The following is a 23,477-nucleotide window of genomic DNA, read 5'->3' on the forward strand; positions in this document are numbered from 1 at the left end:
TATGATTTAAGGACCCGACTCATGACTGTATACAACAGCCTTCCCAGTTTTGCACGTCGCTGCGTGCCAGACCCAACAATGGAAAGCCATTGTTCCACGTGTTTGTAAATTTAAGGAGAGCATCACAAAGCACATGGCAAACATACCCTCACGACACAGCGTGTTGAGTTTGTTCAGCAATCGCTGTCCATATTGCTCACATATTTTCTTTTTGTTTTATGAATTGTCGTCATTTGCCGTCTGCTGAAATAAAAACACGCTGTCGGCAAAACGTCTCCTGATCTGAGTCTGTCCAGGCCTTTATTAGATCAACGGAACGCTCAGAGTTCATTGGCCTCTTCAGTTTGAGCATCAACTTGCTCTGGTCTGATCATAGAGTGATAACAGATACTCTCTGCATTTTTTAGGATATCAACTGACGTATCGATGAACTCTAGGGTCAGTGACTTAATTGCATAGGGAGTATGTTGACGTTTTTATCTACCGCGTCATTTAGAACTCCTTAAGAACGATTCTTCCCCGCGGAAGATATAGGCATTCAGGAATCAACTGCGCGAGCAAAAGATATGACAGGCCAGGAAGAAAGCGATTGATTAAGATGTCAGCTGCGCTTCGATGTAATCTCCCGTGCAGCGGAACGAGCGGTTTGACGGTTTACTACGCGGAGATTTATTTCACGGAGTGGTCGCGAGGGGTGATGCCGTGATTAAGAAATAGGAAGGGGCTGTGAAGCGAACGGAGTCAAAGTAGCCGGTCAATCAGTGAACGACCCGCGGCATTTCCAGAGTAATTGCATCAACTGAGTCAAGCATATTTCATTTTCACGTTACCTTTTCCGATGACAGCCATAACTACAGTTACTTTAATACATCAACGAAGTGAATTGTTTGAAAACACAACCGGTACTTTTAAGTCACCTTGATTAATTTCAGTTTCTATCTCCAACGTTTGTTGGCCAACTGCACACTATGCTAAAACTAATATTCAAGTTTGTAAGCACTTTACTCTGAAAACAACTCCAGCATAACTGAAGACGAGTGCCAGGACTCACCTCCAATATAATCAATAGACAAAAACATACTCTCTAGGGTAACATGCAGCGAGTTGCCGCCCGATTTTGTCCGGCCGTATTCGCAGAATCTGCTGAGGGTTGTTAGAAACCAATTATGCAGATATTTCGGGTCTGCTAATGACATCGGTGTCGCCAATCAAGAACAACCCTAACAAGCAATGCCAAGCACTGCAGTGCCAACTTTTCTTACCAAAACCGCATATCGGACAAAATCTAGCAGTTTCTCTCACGATGTTAATTTGTAATTTGGCTGCGTATGATGCTTGTCTTAGTTCAACTTCAGTGTATCACTCCTGTACTCCCTAACTCATTTCATTTTCTAACCACTTTAAGATATTATAAATTCATATACAAGTGTGCTAGGTGTTTTCTAAATCCGCACATAACAAACAGGGAGACGCATGAATGTGTATTAGCCTCTGAGGGTAAATAGAAATCGGAAAACTTTCATAAAGTTTCATTATAAACCGAAGTGTTTATCATTCCATGCCTGAACCTACCGACACAATAAAACTATTTTCATTATCAGTTCACTGAATTGACGTGCAGTCTTTGCCATGGAGACTGAGTGTCTTGGCAGATCGTAAAACTAGGGATAATCGAATTTGCCACCTTTACTCTAGATTAATCTACGTGTGCGAATTCTGAGACTGTGCAGCTTGATGCCCGACTGCTGTCTGTTGAACTTATCTTCTCGGGGAGATGTGTGATCTATTTTTATTCAAAACTTGTTTTAAAAAATCCAAATGACATAAGCCTTCTAAGACTTTTTCTCCGTGGGCTAAATAAATCAAAAGTTGTATGATTTATGACAATAAAGTAGGTCCCTCGACCACGTACAATAGGTTGGTGTTATGATCCCAGGAACTCCATGCATCGGGGAATTTTGGGTTGTTATGAGTGACGCCTGTTCCAGATTTATCCTGCTCAAATTACCTAGAGTCAAACTGGCTTTTGTTTGTGCAAGATTCGAGCAAAAATTGCACATTGAAAAATCCACATTAAAACTGAGATAACATAACGTAAAGTTGCCATGATACTGACACGAATATCACCGCTGTTTCATTGTTGATTCACTTTGCGAATTTTGATTACAGGACCTAGCTGTATTTTGTGCTTGGTGTGTGTGCTCGCGACGTACAAATATATTGTAACTCAACAATCGGCCTGTAGGTGGTGGATATTTCTTTCAAAACAACTTAAAAATTTATATTAATGACGTGTTGTCTGCCAGTCTAGTAAGAATGTTACTGTGTAAGTCCTATTCAAGGAGATAATTTCTGGATATAAAGCGCGAAAAGAAGCGTTAGATTTCATTCTGCCTGTAAATAAGCACAACAATCATCCGGGTCTATAATCATCACACATTACAGAAAAATCCTACACACAATATAATGGATATCAGACTGAACTCCAACCTTTGATATCAAGAATTGCTTTGTGAGTTTAAGTCAACTTGTTCTCTCTCAATGAGTTCAGATCAGATACGTCTGGCTGTAGAGGCAACGCAATTAGTCCCAATTAGAATCCAACTTCTTTGATGACACAAACTGTTGCCAGTATGAATACTCGCTCAGTGCGCTAGTTTTTGCTTGTGGGTAAAAACACAAGTTAATAGCCGAATACAATGCGCTCATTACAGCGCTAACTGCTTTTAGCGGTAAACAGCTGAATTGACGATTTTCTTCGAGAGTTCTTTCAGCTCATGGCTTAATGTAATTCTAATAGAGTATGACCATAAATATTTCAGCCTTGATTTCGATGACTCAGGTTTTACCGCTGTTGCTTTTTCGCCTTTGGGAATTTTTAACTGTGCGTATATGATTTATACCGCCTTAGGATTAAATCATTAGTTTATATAGACTTCTAAACCCAGGTGGTTTAACGTTATAAAGAAAAATACCCTTCCATATGCATTTTAGTCAACCAACTGATTAAATAGTTTGATGACCCGGCCATAAACCTAGATAGGCCCGTTATTCAGCTCGCATTTTTGAATTTGCTAATATCCCAACTCTATAATTGTGAGGTGTATAGGAAACAAATCAGTTAAAATGTCTGTACGCGTTTTAAAGGTCAACACCATTTACCACTCTACCGAATTTCATTACCGTTAGCTACCATTACAATCACTTTTACAAAAACCGGGAAAAAAGATTACAAAAGCAATTTGAAGAATGGTTTCGGCTAAAGATATACAATTAGCAATCAGTGCCTGCCTACCCAATATCCGTCATCCCTTTGTAGCAGCAAGCAGACAGTATATAAATGTTCACTGAACGCTTTGCCAACAAAACAGGTCTGTAATTGGACGCTGAACTTATAGTTGAGTCAAATTGCTTTTAAATGACTCTTCGTTCTTTAAGGATGGGGATTTGACCGGGCGGTTTTGACTGTGACGTCCTTGCTTGGTGATTATAGGTGATTACCATTGCTAGTTCGGATCCGATCGAGAATTCACCAAATTTTCATAGGTTTTGTGGCCTCCATAACTAACCCATGCCATTGTTCCTGTCTGTCTGTCTGTCTGTCTGTCTGTCTGTCTGTCTGTCTGTCTGTCTGTCTGTCTGCCTGTCTGTCTGTCTGTCTGTTTGTATCTCTGCCTGCCTGCCTGTCTGTCTGTCTGTCTGTCTGCCCGTCTCTCACTTCCGATGTCTCTGTTATCCCCTGCCCCTCTATCGACTCCCTCCTCATCTCTCCAAATCGCAATTCTTGTAAACATATTTCCGCCATTTACATTTCAAAAACTCACCGGTTTCAATTACATATCGCCATATTAAAGGGTGCACTTCCATTCGGCTCATATAAAATCACTTCCTTGGGTCGACAGGTTATAACCTACTTGAACTGTGAGGGTGATAAAAAGTAGCAACCGATAGGGCCATTGAGTAGAGCTTGTGTTTCTTCTGGCGACAATTACATGCGGGATGGACCATGTTTAAGTGGGCAGGATGATCGGCTAAATTGCATTTGGTTTTAGTGGAATTATTTGATCTCGCGTGAAGATTCGATGAATAGATATGAAGTGTGCCATCATTTGCCTTGCTGAGAGGCTCCAAGTATAGGCTACTAACCTTAGGGAGCAATATTGTATCGTTGTATTGTTTAATGAAAGGCGGCACATGAAATGTTTTCTTATTTGAACTTTGCTTTATCGGGCTGCATAAACTGATTGATGAATTCGATAAGAGGTCTACGAGAGGAAAGGCAGTGAGATTGTCATTTTTAATATTTCAATTTGAAGTGTGAAGACTGAGAAAACAAAACGACCATTTGGGTCTTTACAATATACTAGTCATGTCATTACCGAACAAAATAGACGTGTTGCCGTAGTCATGACAATACCTGGCCTTTAAGCCTTTACCTCTGAAAAATGATACATTGTGAATCCTACAGTACTTTGCTATGAAATCAGTAAATTTAGCTGTTCGCGCAAAATTTCATCGACACATTAATAGATAACGATACCAACTATCGTGAACACCAGTCCATTATTAGCATACAGTTCATGGTTACTCGCTTCTTGAGAGTGCATCTCATAAGCAGACACAACTAACCATAAAATATTGCTCCTATATAGACCCACAGTGGCAAATACCGCCATAAATTTTACTCGTAACCCATTGCAAGGAAAGCCCGTTTATATTACTTGCTCCTCAATAAGTCCATATTTGGTGTTGCCTACAAACATAGAATTGTACGCCTCTTCGTGTCTTAAAATAGGTTTCCCGATCGTCTCCTCCACGAAGTCAGCTACATCGAAGAAACATAACGCTGCCATTTTGATTCGTAATACGTAAAGAGTGGAGTAACATAATGAATTTGAACGAATGAGTTACGAAGTAGAAATCGCAACAATCAGCTTTGCCTGCATAAAATCCCGGTGACGCTTTGTCTGGTAATAAAGCCAGAGGCATTATCTCTGTAAATACATAATATTTTTTAAGAATATTCTTTACATTCTAAAGACGCCTCTCAGGTACCATTTTTCCCCAGAGGTGATATTAATATGGCGAAATATGAGCACGCAATATTTCAGCATTAGCGAGTACGTATTTAGAAAAAATCTTGTATTTCTCTTGAGCTATAAATCCAGCCCAGGGATTATTTTTGTATAAACTGTCAAATTTTACAAGGATTGTTCGAAGACACAGCATGTAGATACGGGGCGTTCACGTAGTAGTTCCGTTTACTTCTAACAAGGACGATGACGCGTGGACTGAGCTATAAATTTCTCCAAGGGTGACATGGAGGGTATTGGCCGTGACGAGCATCTATGCGATGTGTTCACTTCAGGTGGCTGAACGTACACAATTAATGAAGCCCTTACTATGAAAATGCTTCTCCGTTGAAATTAAAGTGACTGTTTTTGCTGCACGCATCAGTGCGCAGCTACAACATAATATAATCCACTTTACATGAGTGATATGGGACACGCTCAATGCGGAAATTAACAAATGGTGCGTTGTCTGTGCCATCGTGTGCAAAACCTGATAACAGCCCCCGTGAAACGACCCCATTTCGTTTAATAATGAGCGTGTCTTTAATTAGACTAGTTCGCTTTTTCACGTTCGGTGCCTTTGTCCCAAATCTATTACAAGTTGTCTGTGTTTTGCGTAAGTATTTTCTCAAAGGAATGTTTATGTTGATAAAGTGCCTTGACAGCTTGGTACAATGTCATTTAACGGGAGAGCCTGTATTATGTTGTGTACAGTGCGTCCGAAATGGGCATCCATCGCAGAAGGAAATATTCGTAATTTGATTAAAATATCTGTAAAAATTATCGTTTTAGCTGAATGGTATTCCTAAGACATACCAGGATAATCGTCTGTTCCTGCCATAGCAACCCTGATAAGATCTCAGGATCAGCACTCGTTCTATTTATATTGTTTTCTTGTCTGGACTATGCGGAGTGTCAAATCTCGTTTTGAATTGAGATGACAGCCATTCGACCTATACTGGAACAGTTCAAGGTCACACAATGATATACGTCTCTACCTAAGTGAAATAGGAGTGTGTGATAACGACTATGTAGATAATTTAAATTTTGATCCAACAAATTACAAAATAATTTTCGACGTCACAGTCTGGAAAATATGCAGACCTAGCAAAACAGTCGACCAGGCAGCAGAGCCTTCATGAGTCTTGTTTGACACAGGGTGATTAACTCACGGTTACAATTAATACTCATTTTGTTTTACTACGGTTGAATCGGTCTTTTTTGTGCCTGGCACATTCGTACGAGACATGCAACGAATCCGAACAGCATCCCATTCCGGCGCCCCCTTTAGTGTCAAGACGCGTAGCTTGGTATTTTACCGCTATTTTATAATCCAAAGTCCTTGCATAAGTGATCGAGTCCAAAAAAGCGGCGTCTTTTTCTTGTATTAACGCATCACTTTGCGAAAGGTAATTCCGTGATCGTCTTTACAGTAATCAGTCAACGTCGTCGCCGTTGTTATTATCCCCAACTTCCCTGCTTTGCTATTATGGCAAAAGCCTACCTTAATTCCTGTCACATGTCAATGCGAGGTGATAAGATTTGGATAGAAGCTATGTGCCTAAGTTCCTACCTACTGGGCTTCGAGGCTTTGTTAGTCTGTCTTATGAATGGACTGTGTTGATCATAAGTAACAAATCTGCAGCCTGAGCACGTTTTACATATTTCACCCTAAAGAAACTGAAACGAAGTTAATATATTTGTTTTTGTTATTTCTGTTTCAAAATCTCGTGATCGACACGTTTTGAGAGGACTTTTCTTTGGCTGAATGCAGTTCCTAATGAACACCTCGTATTGAAGATCACTGATTCATAGAATTACACGTTTTCATCGTTGATTGATTCGATACGAGTTGCGGTCAAGGTGACACGGAGAACCTTCTGCGATTGCCTATACATCAGCAACTAGCGTGAAACGTGTATCTGCTACGCTGTTGAGCTGTAAATCTCTTGTGCAGAAAGCATTATTTTACTCCACTTTCTTAATTAGAGTAGATTCAATCGGCTTAATGGATCATTTATCTTCTACAAGTACTCAAAATTCTACGAGTCGTATATTTCAGTAACATATTTTAGTATTTTGACAATGCCAATATCTACCGGCTGTAGTTTTAGTCATACTCATAAATGATTTGATGTTCCCGCCGAGAGACACCGCTTCGAGCTGAGAACACCTGACCAGCTCTCAAAGAAATTGAAGACAGGTTCATTTAGAGAAAAATGGACAGTTTTCTCTGAACTGCCATTTCAATAAAAACCACACTACTTAGAATTTCAACATATGGAAATGCTATATAAAATAAGTGCTTCAAATATAAATAGATAAATCTATCCAAAGTTGTCTGGACCGTCCTACCAACTTGACTCCAGTGTATTTAAACCCTGCTTTTGGGTTTATCTTTTGAAGAGTAGCATTTGTAATTAATTATGTTGTTTTAGAGCCGACGTCTGGCAATGTGGCAGAACTTGGTACAGAGAATCGATATGTAAATCATCAGTGGAAGGGTAGTGACAATGCTACCGATAGTGTTCAGTGTTTCCAATTACACGTAAAGATGTTCACGAAAACCTCATAAGATTTACCTTGAAAAGTAAAAAAATGCACATCTAATGACAACCGGGACATATCTGCCTTGTGGTATGAACTATCGCGTGTATTTTGATGCCTTTAAAATAGAAGAAATACAAACACGCCGTCTAAGAAAATGCCCCGTATCTTAGAATGGACTTGAGTGTTTTAAAGAATTTCCTTTCAGGTAGTATGCGCCTCGAAAGTGAAAGACTTAAATTTTTGTTCAAACTTTGCTCTAGGAATCTTTCAACCATTTTTTTTCAAAATCAAGGATGAAAATCAGGGTTCACCGTGAAAATTTTAGTACTAGAGAAACAAATTACCCAAGATTTACGGATATTAGAAATTCAAAATGGCCGCCATCCCAATGTTAAGTCTATGGAAGAAAATAAAATTTTCGATTTTCAAAAAACTAAGACGGTGTAAGTGGTTGATCGGAAAAGAATTGGAAAAGTTTGAGAGTCCAAATATCTGTCCCTGAGGCGCATTCTACCTTAATTCGAGTGTCGTGTGGAGATTGATCAACTCTGTAAAAAGTTCTGTTCCAAGGCTAGAATTGCCATCAATTAACTTCTAGAAGTATAAGTTACTTACATGAGACGTGCATGGTAGTTAAAGACAAACTACAATGTCATTGCCTATACTGACACAGAAACAAACAGTCTGGCAGCATTGGCGGAACTTAGAGAATTATAGTCTTTTGCAACCATATGGTGACTTTTAACGAAAGAATGGGGACCCGTTGGCAAAACATGCCACATACAAAGTACAATATTCCTGCATTCCTTTGATTTGTACAGCCAAATTTGTTACGTACGACGGACATTTGTCAGCTAAAATAATAATAAAATTACAAAACAACCATCTGGTTTCTATAAACCTTTCAAATCTAGAGCTCAATCACTTGGTGACGGTTCTTTCAGTACGCCGTGTTATGTCAAGTATGCCAACCCAGAAGGTCATCGACTCCATGCTTGAAAATGTTTCTACAAGGGGCCCTGTAATTTTTCAGTTTTGAACGCAGTAACTTGTGATATGGCATTGTTTGGAACTCATCGATGAGTTGGCATTATTTTACAAAAAAATAGAAGACTGACCTGTCTCTACTATGAATGATACGTTGACGCAGAGATCTACAATTCAATTAATGTTGGTTGAAATTTTGTAAGATTGCACTCAGCTGAGAATTAAATTACATTTAGATCGAAATAAACTGCTTGCATACCTGTTGTACCTGTACCCAATTAATTCATCGGGCTATAGGTTCTCCAGGCGTTCTCTATTGGCATTGTATAATTTATATATATATGATCATTGCTAGCCTACGGAAAGGGGAATTTTTTTTCCTAGGAACTTCGGAATTAAGTACGATTGATAGGAATATTACATCATCTTCGTATTTTCATCCTGTCGTGCCTTGGCGATCTCTCGGCGCCACAGGGATTGGAAACCGGATTATTACGCTGATGAAAATCTGTTCGTCTTTATAAATATACAAGCATCTTGCATCACAGAGTTTGAACGCTATTCCTGTAATCACAGCCGCTCAGGGAAATCAGAAAGTTTTATGACTCGGCTTATATGCGTTGAGACGTGTTGTCTGTCAAGTCGCTAGTATCACATACCGCTGTGCACAGACACGGTGATGCAGAACGAGAATATTTCAAAACATATGAATTTAGCGCGAAGAGTGGCCGTACATTAATTTAACCAAATGACCCACAAATATCAACAAAATTGGTCAAGAGTGCATTATTGACATTAATAAGAAGCCCTACTGCTTTATCATGAAGGACAAGAACGGAAGATTTTTTTGATGTTTTGCGTTCAGCTTCTTTATGTTTTAGTTTTGGTTTAACGGCGGACAGGGTACCAGTTTTTGCATTAGAAGTGGAACTAAGTTGACATGAGAGCCATGGCCAATGGAACTGAGTCTCATTCAAGTATAAACGCTTGTATGTTGCGAAAAAATATTGAGACAAATTAGGTCACATTCATCTTGACGTCACATGTCAACAAATTAAACGCGTTCTTGAAAAGCGGGTTGTATCTTTGCCCCACAAATGACGTCATTCTTTAATCGTCTTTGCTCTCTGTCTAGGCGATAAGTTAAAGTTGTCAGCTTAGGACCAGTCCAAATTATTTCTTCTATAGTTCAAGGTGAACAGACGACATTGCTCTCCTCAAGTCACGTGGTCAGGCATACACGCTCTCACTTGAATATAGCAGGATAATTTTTCGCGCAAGCAGTGTTTTCGCAAGCGCGGCTTGACGTGAACTCAAGGCTACAGTAGTCTGGCGATACTGTTGTCCTTTGTGGGGCTTACACCGTGGATAATCTGCGATATCTGGAACTATAAAAAACAACCCAAGCCTTGAATAAGAATGCACGGTTGTTAGCTCCGTCAATTTTAGTGTCGATATCTGTCACTGCTCGACCTCTGTGGGTATAATCTTTTGCAATTTATGACCAATATCAATCGAGTTACGCTCTCGAAGGAGCGTCACATTCCTTGGGTCTGAAGTCGATAATTAAATCTGACAACAATTATAGCTGACATGAAAATCAAATCGTTTGACACTATTCCAACCCTGAGAAAGGTGAGAAAGTGGAATCCGTCCACCACAGTGAGTGTAAGTGGTTACGTATCCACGCATATCAGCTGTACGAATCATGGGCTGTAAATTGTAACATAGTTCGCATGAACGAAGGAAGCAAAGTTAGAATGTTCGTTCGTTCCTTTCAGTAACATGATCTGCAACGTTTTACTGGGCTGATACATTGAAACCGTTGATCTGTTCAAGAGTTTGTGGAATTCGATCTACACGTACACTCAGCATTCTGGGAAAACCGGACACAGAAGTAACGACCGGGATAGATCAAAATATAGGACTTTGAAACCCGATGTCGTGATATCTGTCGGAGTCTTCTAACAATAAGTCGTCCAATTCTTAATTAACTTTTTACGACACAATACGTCTTGATTGCATCCCTTATTTGTCGTTTTTTTTTTAATTTCGGATCATGTCGCTTAAATCGATATTCATAAACCTAATTTGTTGTCATTTGAAACTTCAAACTCCAATTCGTACAGCTGTATATGTAAATACTTCCTCCAAGCGGTCGTCGATTAACAGGACGAGAAATAATCGGATTTGACTTTTAAAAATTCCATGATATATATATATATATATTATATATATATATATATATATATATATATATATATATATATATATATATATATATAAAAGAAACTGTAGGAATTCAGGTGATCCCAAGTGGAGCGTATAATAAATACGTTTGGAACCTAACAACCAGGTGTGGTAGTGTGTTTCAACCCAAGTTTCTTATATATATATATATATATATATATATATATATATATATATATATATATATATATATATATATATATATATATATATATATATATATATATATATATATATATATTTTTCGTTGTCTACAAATAAGACAGACTGTCTCTGAATCAATGGGGGTTGCCCAATAAAAATAATGTATGCAGATTTTCCTGTCACTGACGTTACAAGACGGCCGTTGTTTATTTGGTTGACAACTTGGTTGAACATGTCGTATGTAACGATATTTTCAGGATGTTTAATCCCAGCATACTTGACCGAAACAAATTTTTCATGCGCGAGCCGAAAATGAGATGCGATTCTAAATTGTCAATGTCGAAATACCCTGACAAAGTACGATAAAGTAGCCAACCATCATATGAAAACTCCGATACAAGCAATGCCATGCGTTTCCAATCCGGTAAATTGTGAATTATATACACTGAAGCACATTGCTGACACATTCTTGTCTCTTTGAAATGCGCTGTACCCCTAGCCAATGGCTGAGGTCTTCTGGCTGATGTAGTTATATGTTGCGAATGATTTGTGTCAAATAGGGTTTAACAGGTGCTCACATATAAACCTCAAGCTGTTTCTCATTGAACTATGAATGTAAGTACAAGAGAATTCCTGAAGATGCCTTAAAAAACCAGGCCTCCAATTTACCATCTTTTTATGTTAGTTCGGTTATTTTTATGTCGTGTAATAACTGACCCTTTGAACTTTGTCGTCTAAAAGTAAAACGCTGACAGACGATGTACGAACACACTGCGTGGAGGAGATGAGACATTAATAATGTAAGACGTAATTTCCTGTAGGCATGTAAAAATCATGTGATCGAATTGACTTGGTACGGCGATAAATGAAGTTTGTGTCAGCATACGAAAATTAGGAAATCGCGCTTTTTCGAGGGATAGAATCATATATGAAAATACGAAACAAATATAAAAAAACGAAATATAAATAACTTAGTATGTAGACAATGCAATTGCAAACGTGAGCTTCGAGCACGAAAACGAGGCTAATCAACAAAAAGAAGCCGCATTTTACCGGTTCGGTATTGAGCCATATGAAAACGGAATGGTGTAATTTCACAGACATTACATCCAGACGTTCGTCTTGTTTTATTATGTAACTCTTTACTAAATGAGTTGATGTTATTACCTTCCATATTATTGGTCAATGCAAGTCACATAGAAGCCCTCAAATCATAAAAGTGCTGCGACTCTATCTAAAGGGAAATTGCATCCGTATGTCTGTACAAAACAAGCTTGGTAATTTCCTCTCCGATACTCTTCAATACGTGTGTAGGCCTGGACACATCATTTTGTATCATAGCGAGGGGATTGACGACGGAAGATCGTCTGGATGTACGTGGGCCATATTACAATTCAACACTGTCCCAGGGGGCATGCCACTGTTTTGTTTGCTCGGAAAACCCACTTAGTAAGACAGGTACATTGCTATAGTACGGCTGGATGGGTCATGTACTCAAATATATTTTAAAAGGGTAATTTCACTCATTTTATTTTGCTGTGCGTGAAAGTTTCCAGTACTTGTGGCCCAACGTCATAAAACCGTCACGAAATTATTGACATACAAAATTGTGCGGTGTGTACTGCCTCCCTTGTGAAAGAACACCGAACATCAGCATTTTCAGTTACAAATGCTTTAAAAAGCGGCACTGAAAATTACCTTAAAGCTCCCAAGTGCCAACAATCAGCATTTCTCGCGACAAATAGGTAGAATCACATGTCCTTATTTTACTGCCTGTCACGTGTGACCACATCAAAAAGCTGAGATTCATGAAAATCGACCTTCACAGTTGAGAATGAAGGAGCGGGACCTTGTGGCGGATTTTATGAACACAAGCACCTTTACGAACCATATGCACAAGTGATATATAAACCAAGTACACAGAGTATAAACACACCGGAAGGTTTTCAAGAACGACGGTAAAACCAAAAAGATATGTCAGCAATGTCATATGGATAAATTGACACGTGACATCCGAGGTGAGGTCCCCGCGGGAAGTGTGTGTGTGTGTGCGTTAATGTTTAAGATAAAAGCTACTGGCTTTACCATGACAACGCCAAACTACAAAACACGCCGTGCAAAGAGATGCAGTGGGCGATTATCAATTTCATCTGGCTGCAAATGTCACTGCATCAGTCTGTGACACTGAAATCAACCAGCCATCGTAAACGCTATGTCATTATATCATTGTATCACAGCCTGCTCGTCATTGGATTATTTTTAGACGGGTCATAAAATCAATATTGACGTTTGGAGTTTGCACTTAGGGGAACCGTAAAGAAGTACGTTAAATTGTCCAACGTGCCCTAAAATGTGCATGTTTATTACTAGTTTTGCCCGCAGTGAGACCTTCATAATTAATCTTATCCTTCTGTCAGGGTAAAGCACACATTTTAAAAGACCATGATGTAATTGTTGATTTTATTTTTTTTCACAATTTGTGTATATTATCCTCTATAGAAATGTAAAGTTCACAAACAATAAATAATACATATGTTTTTATGCATATACGGACACTGTATGTATGTTTGTTCGCATGCATGGATGGATAAAATATATATTATGAGGTTATTACGAAAATACCGCAAAGGATGCACAAGGACATTGGCGCAGGGTATCGCCCGACGCGAAGCGGAGGGCGATGGGCGGCGCCAATGTCCGAGTGCATCTTTTGCAGTATTTTCGTAATAACCTTATTATCATACATCTTACATTCCTGACTGTGGCATCAAAATGTCAGAATAGTGACCGTTTTCGTGCGATGTCAACAATTTTTCTGCCTTTTTTTTAGCGCCAGTGTGGAACGCTATCTCAGACGCGCTTCTGCCAGCTGTGGAGTGTGTGCACTACACACACACAACGTACAGAGCGCGCGCGAGACATGTTCTGGCACTCGTCCAACGGGTCCCTTGAAACCGTTCAACAGTGAACGCGCAGATATAGCCGCAGGGGATGGGGCGCCTTGAAACCGTACGTGTTACGGAACGGGCATTCCGTACGGCTTTTTTAGCGCACGCAAAATTCTATTGTTCTCGATGGTAGATGTATAATAAATAAATATATATATATTGAATTTTTTTTAATGATTTTAACACATACAACTACATCATACGGCCACATTATACGTCACTTGAAAGCCTCTGCTTCACGAAAATTGACGATATGCAGCTGCCGTAATTCTTTAATTTGCATAATGCACGCGGGTACTTAATTTGCATGAGTCCGATATAAAATTATAAAAATCCATTGTTAAGTACTCTTCACTTGCTTTTAAACTATCGAGTGATATATCAAATGAAAGGTATTGACATGTAGGATGTAGAACTATGAATTCGAAACACGTATCTAAAATATTCTTATTGAATATTTTTATTAAAATCGCGAATATCTTGGCTTATATTTAATATTAATAAAATTGTGCAGTAAATACGAATAATGCCCACAGTATGCAGCATGAATATCTGAACTATGTTTTGCAATTGATTTTTGTTTGTTTAGGATACGCATACTGGAACCATTTCCTGTCTAATTCCCATATAACTGAACAACAAGAACATATAAAACACGATTGGGACTAATTCGGGATAATTGAATCTTCATGTTTTTCAAATTTCTACAACGTGTTTCTCAGACGTGTTTCATGCCCTTTAGCTGAGTGTTGCAATATTACAAATTATTCATAAAAACAAGTTAAAAAAAAGCAGATGAGCTTACATTTGCAGATTAAACCAACATTAATTTTACCATAAAAGTCCGAATTACTTCCGATCGTGTTATAAATACCTGTGTGTTGAATAGCCCTTTTGCATTATTGATGTCATTTTGATTTGAATTTATCTAGAAATCTTGTTTTGATGGCTAATTACTTGTTACCGCATCTGTGTTACATCAATCGTTTCAGTTCAGTTATGTGGAACATGTAGACGAAGGCACCATATCTCATTTTATCGCATTCATCGGTATGTAATAAAGGGAAAGCAACTCAACACATCGCTCATATCTTCGTTTGCGTTTTGTGTATGACATTGTGTATAGTATCAGTGTATAGTATGTTTGCCTGTTTTATATAAAGTGTTGATTAGGAATGGCGAGTATTCCTGGGACCAGTTAACGGTAAAATACTAACACCACTTTCAAGTCGGTACCTTATGCCAAAAATACACAAAGTGACGCCAAGCAGGATATAAGTTCGTAGGATGCCCAATTATAAGAGGATGATGCTGTCCAATCTTTCACATATCATAATTCATTGACTATTTTCTCAAACAAATCGTGAAGAAATAACCAACATACATGAAAGACACAACAGACTTTGACATACGATAGCCAATAAAAGTTCCGGCCACTGCGACATTTGTAACACCAGACAGTGTGTCAATGTGCACAAGTACACCACACAATGAAACAATTAAATCAGTCGGCAGAGTATTAAATCATGAAAGATCATCAAATGATTACATAGTCAAACAACCAACAACAATATACATAAAATCTATGCTGAAAATAACACGTTTCAATTCAGGATGAATTTTACCGTCAGATATTTGGGTGCAGTATAGGATGTCCAGCTTCACCAGAAATTCCCGACACGTGACAAAATAAGAATAATTCAGCAACACACAGAACAAATATCACTCTGACTGAGATTCAGAGACAATGTATGATTTTCATGGGAATAAATTCATATCAAACATACAAAATGCATCCTGCTCTGAAATTTTCCAAACCTCTTCTCAAAATATCACATCTTTAGACCTCATTATCTGTGAAGGTCATCGATGCGACACACACACACAAAAGCAACAGACACCAGATTCCAGTTCATGCAATCAAATGGCAGCATTCAAGGGTTTGTCAAAGGCGAAACATTACGATACATTAGAACAATTATGTCACAACAATACGATACAAAATACAAGATTTTTTAGAGATAAAAGTAGTGATTTAAAAATAAAAAGTAAAGGTTATTCTAGATCTTGTTTGATTATTACTAACTTTAGAACAATCGGATGACATTTAATTGTTATTCGATTTTCATTGAATTGCCTTCGAAACCTTGGAATCGCAAAAAGTAAAAGGGAACAAAACATTTTCAGGTCCCCTATATAGGCAGATCAAAAATTTCAAGTGCTCCTCTGCTATCCCTCAAAATTTCGACTCCACCCCGAATTCCTCCGCCCCTCACCGTTATTTGTGAACGTAGCCTAATCACATACATTAGAAACAGCAATATAAGCGTTACACCTATACCTTACAAAACCTACAACAGCTCGATCTCCGATTCACATGAGCGTACACAAACACAACCAAACCGAAACGATAGACATTCTAGCTTCCTTACCTGAACAAACTTAACTTCAGTGAAACAACGTGGTCAATTAGTACACACGTTTCACCAACCGAAAATGAATTCTCGAAAGGTAACATCAAAGGATCGCAGTGTCACAGTAGTCTTTCCACTCCAGTGCGGGTTCAGGGCAGGATACGTAGATTAGGGGTACGTCTCGCCATGGCAAATCAACACTTTACACAAAACAGCCAAACATACCATACACAAACTTAAAACAACAATAAGATATGAACGATGTGTGGAGTTGCTTTCTCTCATTACATGTCACCAGTTGTGTCTGCTGTCAAATTAATCTTCCATGCACAAGGCAGCGATAGGTTAAATATAAATGTATATATGTATATTAGTGCTGTTGCCTTGGTTACAACATTGCAAGAAAATGTTGGTATAATTGAGTAACATTAAAAGGTTTTCATATGCTGTGAATTGGGTATATTATACTCCAAACACAGGGCATGTTTGGAGAAACACTCTCTGACCTACAAAAACTAGACATCGGTATCGGATAATAATGCAGACAAGAAGATGTATGCATATGTTTTGAAACATAAATTTAAACAAACAAACAAAATATTCATTTTCAGAACTCATTTCAGCTGTTTGTTCTCCATGTTCTATGCACTTTTTGCACATCATGATGCATGTGGTTGCATTGATACTGCTGTTGAAATTTTTAAAAAATTTAAAATACCGTTATTCAAAAGGGGAAAATAACTTTTTTCACTACAAATATGAAAATATTTCAGTACAATCACTTTGTATATTTCTTTGGATGTCAATTTTGTTTTTTACATGCAAATACTTTTCATTTGATACATCACTCGATAGTTTAGAAGTATGGTTAGAATAGTTGATAATTTTCTAATTTTATATTGCATTTATGCAAATTGCTTACCTATGTAAATTATGCAAATTTAGGAGTACGGCCTTACTTGATAGTTCAACATCGTCAATTTTCTTGAATTAGAGATAATAAGCTTTAAAAAGAAGTATGATGTGGCTGTATGATGTGGCTGTATGTGATAAAATATTTATAATATTGTTATTCAAAAGGGGACAATATTTTTTCAATATGAATATGAAAATATATCAGTGAAACCAATTTAAATATCTCTTTCGATATCCATTTCGTATTCTACATGCAAATACCTTTCATTTGATATATCACTCGATAGTTCAAAAGTATGTTTAGAGTAGTGAACAATGAATTTCTAATTTTATATTGCATTTATGCATATTGGATAGCCTTGTAAATTATGCAAATTAGGGGCTACGTCCGTACTTGACAGTTCAACATTGTAAATTTTCTTGTAGTAGAGATAATAAGCTTTCAAATGATGTATGATGTAGCTGTATGTTGTGGCTCTGTGTGTTAAAATTTTTAAAATATTAGAGAGGAAAATATTATTTTCAATATAAATATGAAACAATTTCCGTGAAATCAATTTAAATATCTCTTTGGATATCCATGTTGTATTCTACATGCAAATACCTTTCATTTGATATATCACTCGATAGTTTAAACGTATGTTTACAGTAGTTAACAATGACATTTTTAATTTTATATCGCACTTATGCAAATTTGGCACCGGTGTGAATTATGCAAATTAGGGGTATGGCCCTAATTGGCAGCTCCACATCGTCAATATTCTTAAAGTAGAGATAATAAGCTTTCAAATGACGTATGATTTGGCCGTATGTAAGGTGGGTACGTTAAACTCCTAAAATAAGGCCCTTTTTGTGGATTCGCCGCTCGCCTATGTATAGAGTGATTTTGATAACGTGTTCACGTTTGATAATGTCACAGTGCAATCGAGTTTTACTTGCTATTTACGTTAAACCTTCTTCAGCGAAGGGACTCACTAGAAAATGCAAATCTCTGACACAATTCTTCGAAATTGCTCATATTTTTTTACCGTATCAATATTTATATCTGCTGATCTTTGATCTTAGTCGATGAAATCCCCGTGGGATATGTTCACTTTTTAAATAATAAATACGAACCCGTTTCTAAGCCTGAATATTTCTGATGTTTTGATTCCTTTTTCGTTTCAGAAGAAAGAGTGACGAGGCAGCGATGCCGCCCTACTATCCGGTGGACCACGCCAGTGGTCGGATACCACTGGAGATTGTCCGAAAGGAACAGCAACTGTCGCCGGAGGAACGACTGTACCTGCTGGCGGTCGAGAAGGGAGACCTGCCGACCGTCCGCCATTTCCTCGAAGAGGCTGCGGTGTACTTCAACATAAACATCAACTGCACGGACTCCCTAGGGAGGTCGGCTCTACTTATAGCAATACAAAATGAGAACGTTGAAATCATCGAACTCTTGTTGTCGCACAACGTGCAAATCGGAGACGCGTTGCTTCATGCGATCGACGAGGAGGTCGTTGAAGCGGTGGATTTGATTCTCAAGCACAAACCAACCGGCAAGAAAGATATAAGGGTGAGTGAAAGGTCTAGGTATAGTTCAGATAACTTCTTGATCACGTCCGTTTTATACAATACCGTCAACCTGCGACACCTGACATTTTTCTGCGGTAGCTTCTTGCTTTGAATTTATTGCTATATTGACTTGGAAAAAATTATGTTCAACCGCAGCGTGAGAATAAGGTGATTTTCTGGCAAGGAATAATGTATGTCAGTTCCTGAGGATTATTAAAACAGTTCAGTGAGTTCAATTGGTTCACGACATCAATCACTTCCACATAGAGAGAGAAAGGCAAAGACAGAATATTACACACACTGAAAGGATGTAGAATCATCATTTATTCATCAGCAGCTTCACTATAGCAGAAAGTAATAGCTAGTCCTTAAAGTCAAGCATGTGTACAAATACTGAACTGAATATTTTCCTGACTGAGAACTAGGCTACGCGTATTCGCAGCATTTTACAGAAGCGTTGACTTTTGAAATGTAAATATTTTAAGGTTACAGCGTATACTTGGTAAAACGCAAAGTTAACAACGCTATATCTAAAACGATCGAGTACCGAATCGTAGGAAGTATAGCACCGTCTGTTTAGTCACGTGTTGCGAGCACAAAACCTGGATACAACCAAATTCTTTATGTAGAAAAACTATTTTACTCCTTTATGAGTTTAACAAAACTGGCCATGACCCAATTGATTCATCTTGGAGTGGCGCGCAAGAAAAATTCCAACATTTGAGAACACATTTCGCTGTATAAAAGACACCATCTGAGCACCAAATCTCTCGGAAGAATGTGCTGGACCACTCGAAGCTTTTGTCGAAAGAGTTATTGTCCCATATACGTTATGCATGCATATACCGTTGATCCGAAGAAGCATTTCGAGAATTCTTAGTAACGACGTACAATATCAAACTTGAAATGAAAGACTTTAATTGCGCCGTACACTATATCAACCCTAAAAGCCAAGTGGTTAACACTAACACGATTGGAACTAAATTGGGATAATTGGATTGTGAAGTAACGTCTGTTTGATCTGCAAATGTCATCTGCTTTTCTTTTTAAGTTACACACTTGCTTTTATGAGTAATTTGTAATATCGCAACATTCAGCTATAGGGCAAAATAACACTTTTGAGAAATTTTAAAAATATGAAAATCCAATTATCCGAAATAAGTTCCAATCGTGTTCACTTTTTTAGATTTTTAAAAAACTTTTTCTTGCTTTATGTGTCATTGACAAGTTCTTGTTCTTCTCCGTAAGGCATTTATTTAGATTGTTAACACTACGGCGCGCCAAATGTTTCAAAAATATTTATCGTCATAGAGTAAAAATAAACTGTCAAATTCTAAAAAAAGTCTTAAACGTGTATGAATAATAAAGAAAAAGTTCTTTCGTCCATATCATTGCATTTTATTAATGTACCTTTTCATAAAAATAGCATTCATTTGAAAATACGTGTCATTAAATATTTGAATGTGCCTGTACAGATAAAGATGACGTGCAACCGTCTTTCTCGATTGAAATAAAAAGACGATGGAACTACGGAAGAAAATAAAGGGCAGAATGTTATGTAATGCTTAATAGTCAAATATTCTTTAAACCGTAATGAGAAGATAAACTTTTCAAAAATTTGGAAATACCACACTCCCATACTTATTGACGTACACATACACGTGTATTAGATATAAAGGTGCAATGAATGCTGATTATAAGGGAAAAAAGAAAAAAAAAATCAAGCACACACAAAAAAAATATTGAAATGATTAAAAACAAAACCACAAATAGTACTTGCACTACTACCAAAAAACAAAACGAACCACCATCAGGTCTGACTAAAAAAGAAAGAGAATCACAATTGAAAAGTCGACCGAGATCGCGCCGGCGTTGAGGCTGTAAAGAAACCAAAACGAGGTCAGCTTGGAAAAAAAACCAAAGCGAGGTTACCAAAAAAAAAAAAAAAAAAAAACTCAGTAGAAAAAAAAGAGGCCCGTTCGAGAAAAGAAAACAGAGTGGGACACCCCGCAGAAAAAGCCCAACATGAAAATTGAATAATTGTCAACGTCATGATTGTTTCAGTTTAATGCCGAATAGCCCTGCGTACGATGCTGTGTGTTCCGCTTACAGCTAATCGCCCCGTGGTGAGCGGGGTGATTAGCTGTAGCGGAACACACAGCATCGTACGCAGGGCTAAATGCCAGAGGGTTTTGGATCATCACACTCGGATGTTGGACATGATATTTGGGGTATTTCAGCGATAACTCTCAGCTTCTAGTCTTCAATATCATCTCATGGACGTCCAAGTTACCGACACATCCCATTCTATATTAAACAGTTACCAGTTTTGGTTAAAAGTGGACAAAACACTCGTGGTGGTTCGTCGGCTGCCAGCGGTCCCCTCGCTCCAATGTACACTCGAGGTGGTAAGCCAGCAGCCGGCGGTCCCGTCGCTAGTACAGTAGGCCTACACGCCGGCAACCAGCGATCCCCTCGCTATAAAGTGTAGGGCCGCCTCTCCCAAATCATAGACAGTTTGTGCCCAAACCCCAACAAAACGATGGCTTGCCGCTATCCCACGGTTACGTGTGGTTCGATACACAGCGGCCGCCGTGTGGATGTGGGTATGCATAGTAAAATTGCATACCACGCAGCACGCTGCGGCCTAGTTCTGCATGGCAGGGCTGTGTGTTACCGGCGTGACACGGCCTCCCGTATAACGCCGGTAACACGTACACAGCCCTGCCATGCAAAGCTAGCAGCGGCCGCTATGTATCGAACCACACACGTATCCCGTGGGTTTAGCCTCTAAACGGAGTGTGGCAAAGGCAAAAATACTCGGGCTGAAACACTCCGTTTAAATTCGAGGCAACGTTTTCACTAGTACCTGTGGCGAACGCGCCCCACTTGACAAACACCGTGACTGATCAAGCAGCCGCTATTTCTCTGTACGCTGTAGCTCAACACAACCAGCAAAGGGAGTGGTAAGGCTACGGAACCGCAGCAAGGCCGGGCTGTGAGTTGCCGGATACGGCCAGGCCGTATAACACCGGCGTTATACGGCCAGGCGGTATAACGCCGGCACCCAGAGCTATGTATAGGCTACTGCACAAATATCGTAGCTCCATATATTGGACTGTGTGGATATGAAGATTTCTGCAATGGGGATCGACATGTCGTATATGTGCCGGTCTAGCCCTGCGAGTATAGTGAGAGTGTCTGGCGTTGCGAAGGCCGGACACTCTCGCCATACTCGTAGTCGTAAGGCTTGTACAGTTGCGTCGCTCGTCTTGTCGAACACGGAAAACGCTTGACGTTCTCTCAACACGCGGCAGATTTCTTCAAAACTATTCATTTTTTCATGATTTGGGTGATCTTTGAGGATAGACGAGGAATTAGCAAACAACGAGGTGGTTTATTATCATGGTATTTGAACCCGATGTATCGAACCATACGTATAAAACTGTAGAAATCATGTAGGCCAAACGGCGATGACAGTGCGGCTCGGTGGAAGGCCTGCAGTGGGCTCCCTGCCATACCGCGCCTAAGGCATCGATATGTTCGCAGTGTTGCTATGAAGGGTCATGGGTTGTACGTCTCGCTCGTGATCCGACCTGTGGACTGCCTGAAATTGGCTCAGTTAACTTGACTCTCTGGAACTATTCACTGTTAACTTGGACGTTCTTTGGATGATATTGCCCACTTCATTTCATCAAGTATGGTTTCCAGTAGAGCAGGGCCCAGCCAAACAGAGCTAGGTTTCAAGATGTCACATTATCACTGAAATGCTCAATTAATATTTCGTCAAACATTGGAGTATGTGGTGATCGGATTCCCAGCTGTTGGGGATTCATCGATCGAAGGAAACGTGAACCATGAGTTTTTTGAATAAAATAATTGTAATTTCGGGCTTGTTGTTTTTTTTTCTGTGGCGAGTGCTCGTTTTTTTTCTTTTTTTCTTTTTTCTTTTTCTTTTTTTTTTTTTTTTGCTGTGGCGAGTCCTCATTTATTTTTTCTTTCCACAGGCCCACGCATTTTTTTTGTATCTCTGTTCATGGCATTTTTTACTTTTTTCGTTTTTTTTTTATTTTATTTTATTTTTTTGTAGATGAGATCCACTTTTGTTTAGAGCCATCACTGCCGAATTTTTTCACCGATTTTCTCTCTTTACTGTCAAAGCGGCTGGTGATTCATATTATATTTTTGATTATCTATAATACGTTTATTATAAGACGTAGTGCTTTTTAATTTTCTTAAGTACATAAATAATTTATGTATGCATGGCTTTTTTTGTCTGATTCTTTTACAATTATTTTCTGTATGTGGTTCACGTTTTTATTTTTTGTACTATTTTTTCCGAGTGGTAGTAGTGATTTTTAGTGATTTTCTTATTTTTCTTTTTTCTTTTTGTAAAATCAGCACTCATTGCACCTTTTTCGCGAACTATTATACGTGTATGTATGTCGATAAGTATGGATGTATGACTTTTTCAAATCGTTGAAAATTGTTTATTTCCTAATTACGCTTAAAAGATTTTTTCTCAAGTTAAAATGAAGTATTAAATGACATTTCTGTCTTTTGTTTTTTAATTATACTTTTCTTACTTATTTCCTTCCTAATGACACCGAATTTTTATTTCAATTGAGAAAGACAGTTTA

General features: G+C 38.4%; 1 protein-coding gene across 5 annotated transcripts in view; it reads left to right on the forward strand.

The window, feature by feature from the left end:
• LOC139130868 (short transient receptor potential channel 4-like) overlaps window positions 1-23,477 on the forward strand; it is a 137,372-nt gene that overhangs the window by 77,026 nt on the left and 36,869 nt on the right. For all 5 annotated transcript variants that reach the window (XM_070696672.1, XM_070696669.1, XM_070696673.1 and 2 more), the window contains one exon: window positions 18,448-18,838. In XM_070696672.1, the coding sequence (XP_070552773.1) occupies window positions 18,470-18,838 (369 nt within the window). In that variant the 5' untranslated portion in view covers window positions 18,448-18,469. The remainder of the gene's footprint in view (window positions 1-18,447; window positions 18,839-23,477) is intronic.

Source organism: Ptychodera flava, chromosome 4 (assembly GCF_041260155.1).
Source record: "Ptychodera flava strain L36383 chromosome 4, AS_Pfla_20210202, whole genome shotgun sequence".
Classification (NCBI taxonomy): Eukaryota; Metazoa; Hemichordata; class Enteropneusta; family Ptychoderidae; genus Ptychodera; species Ptychodera flava.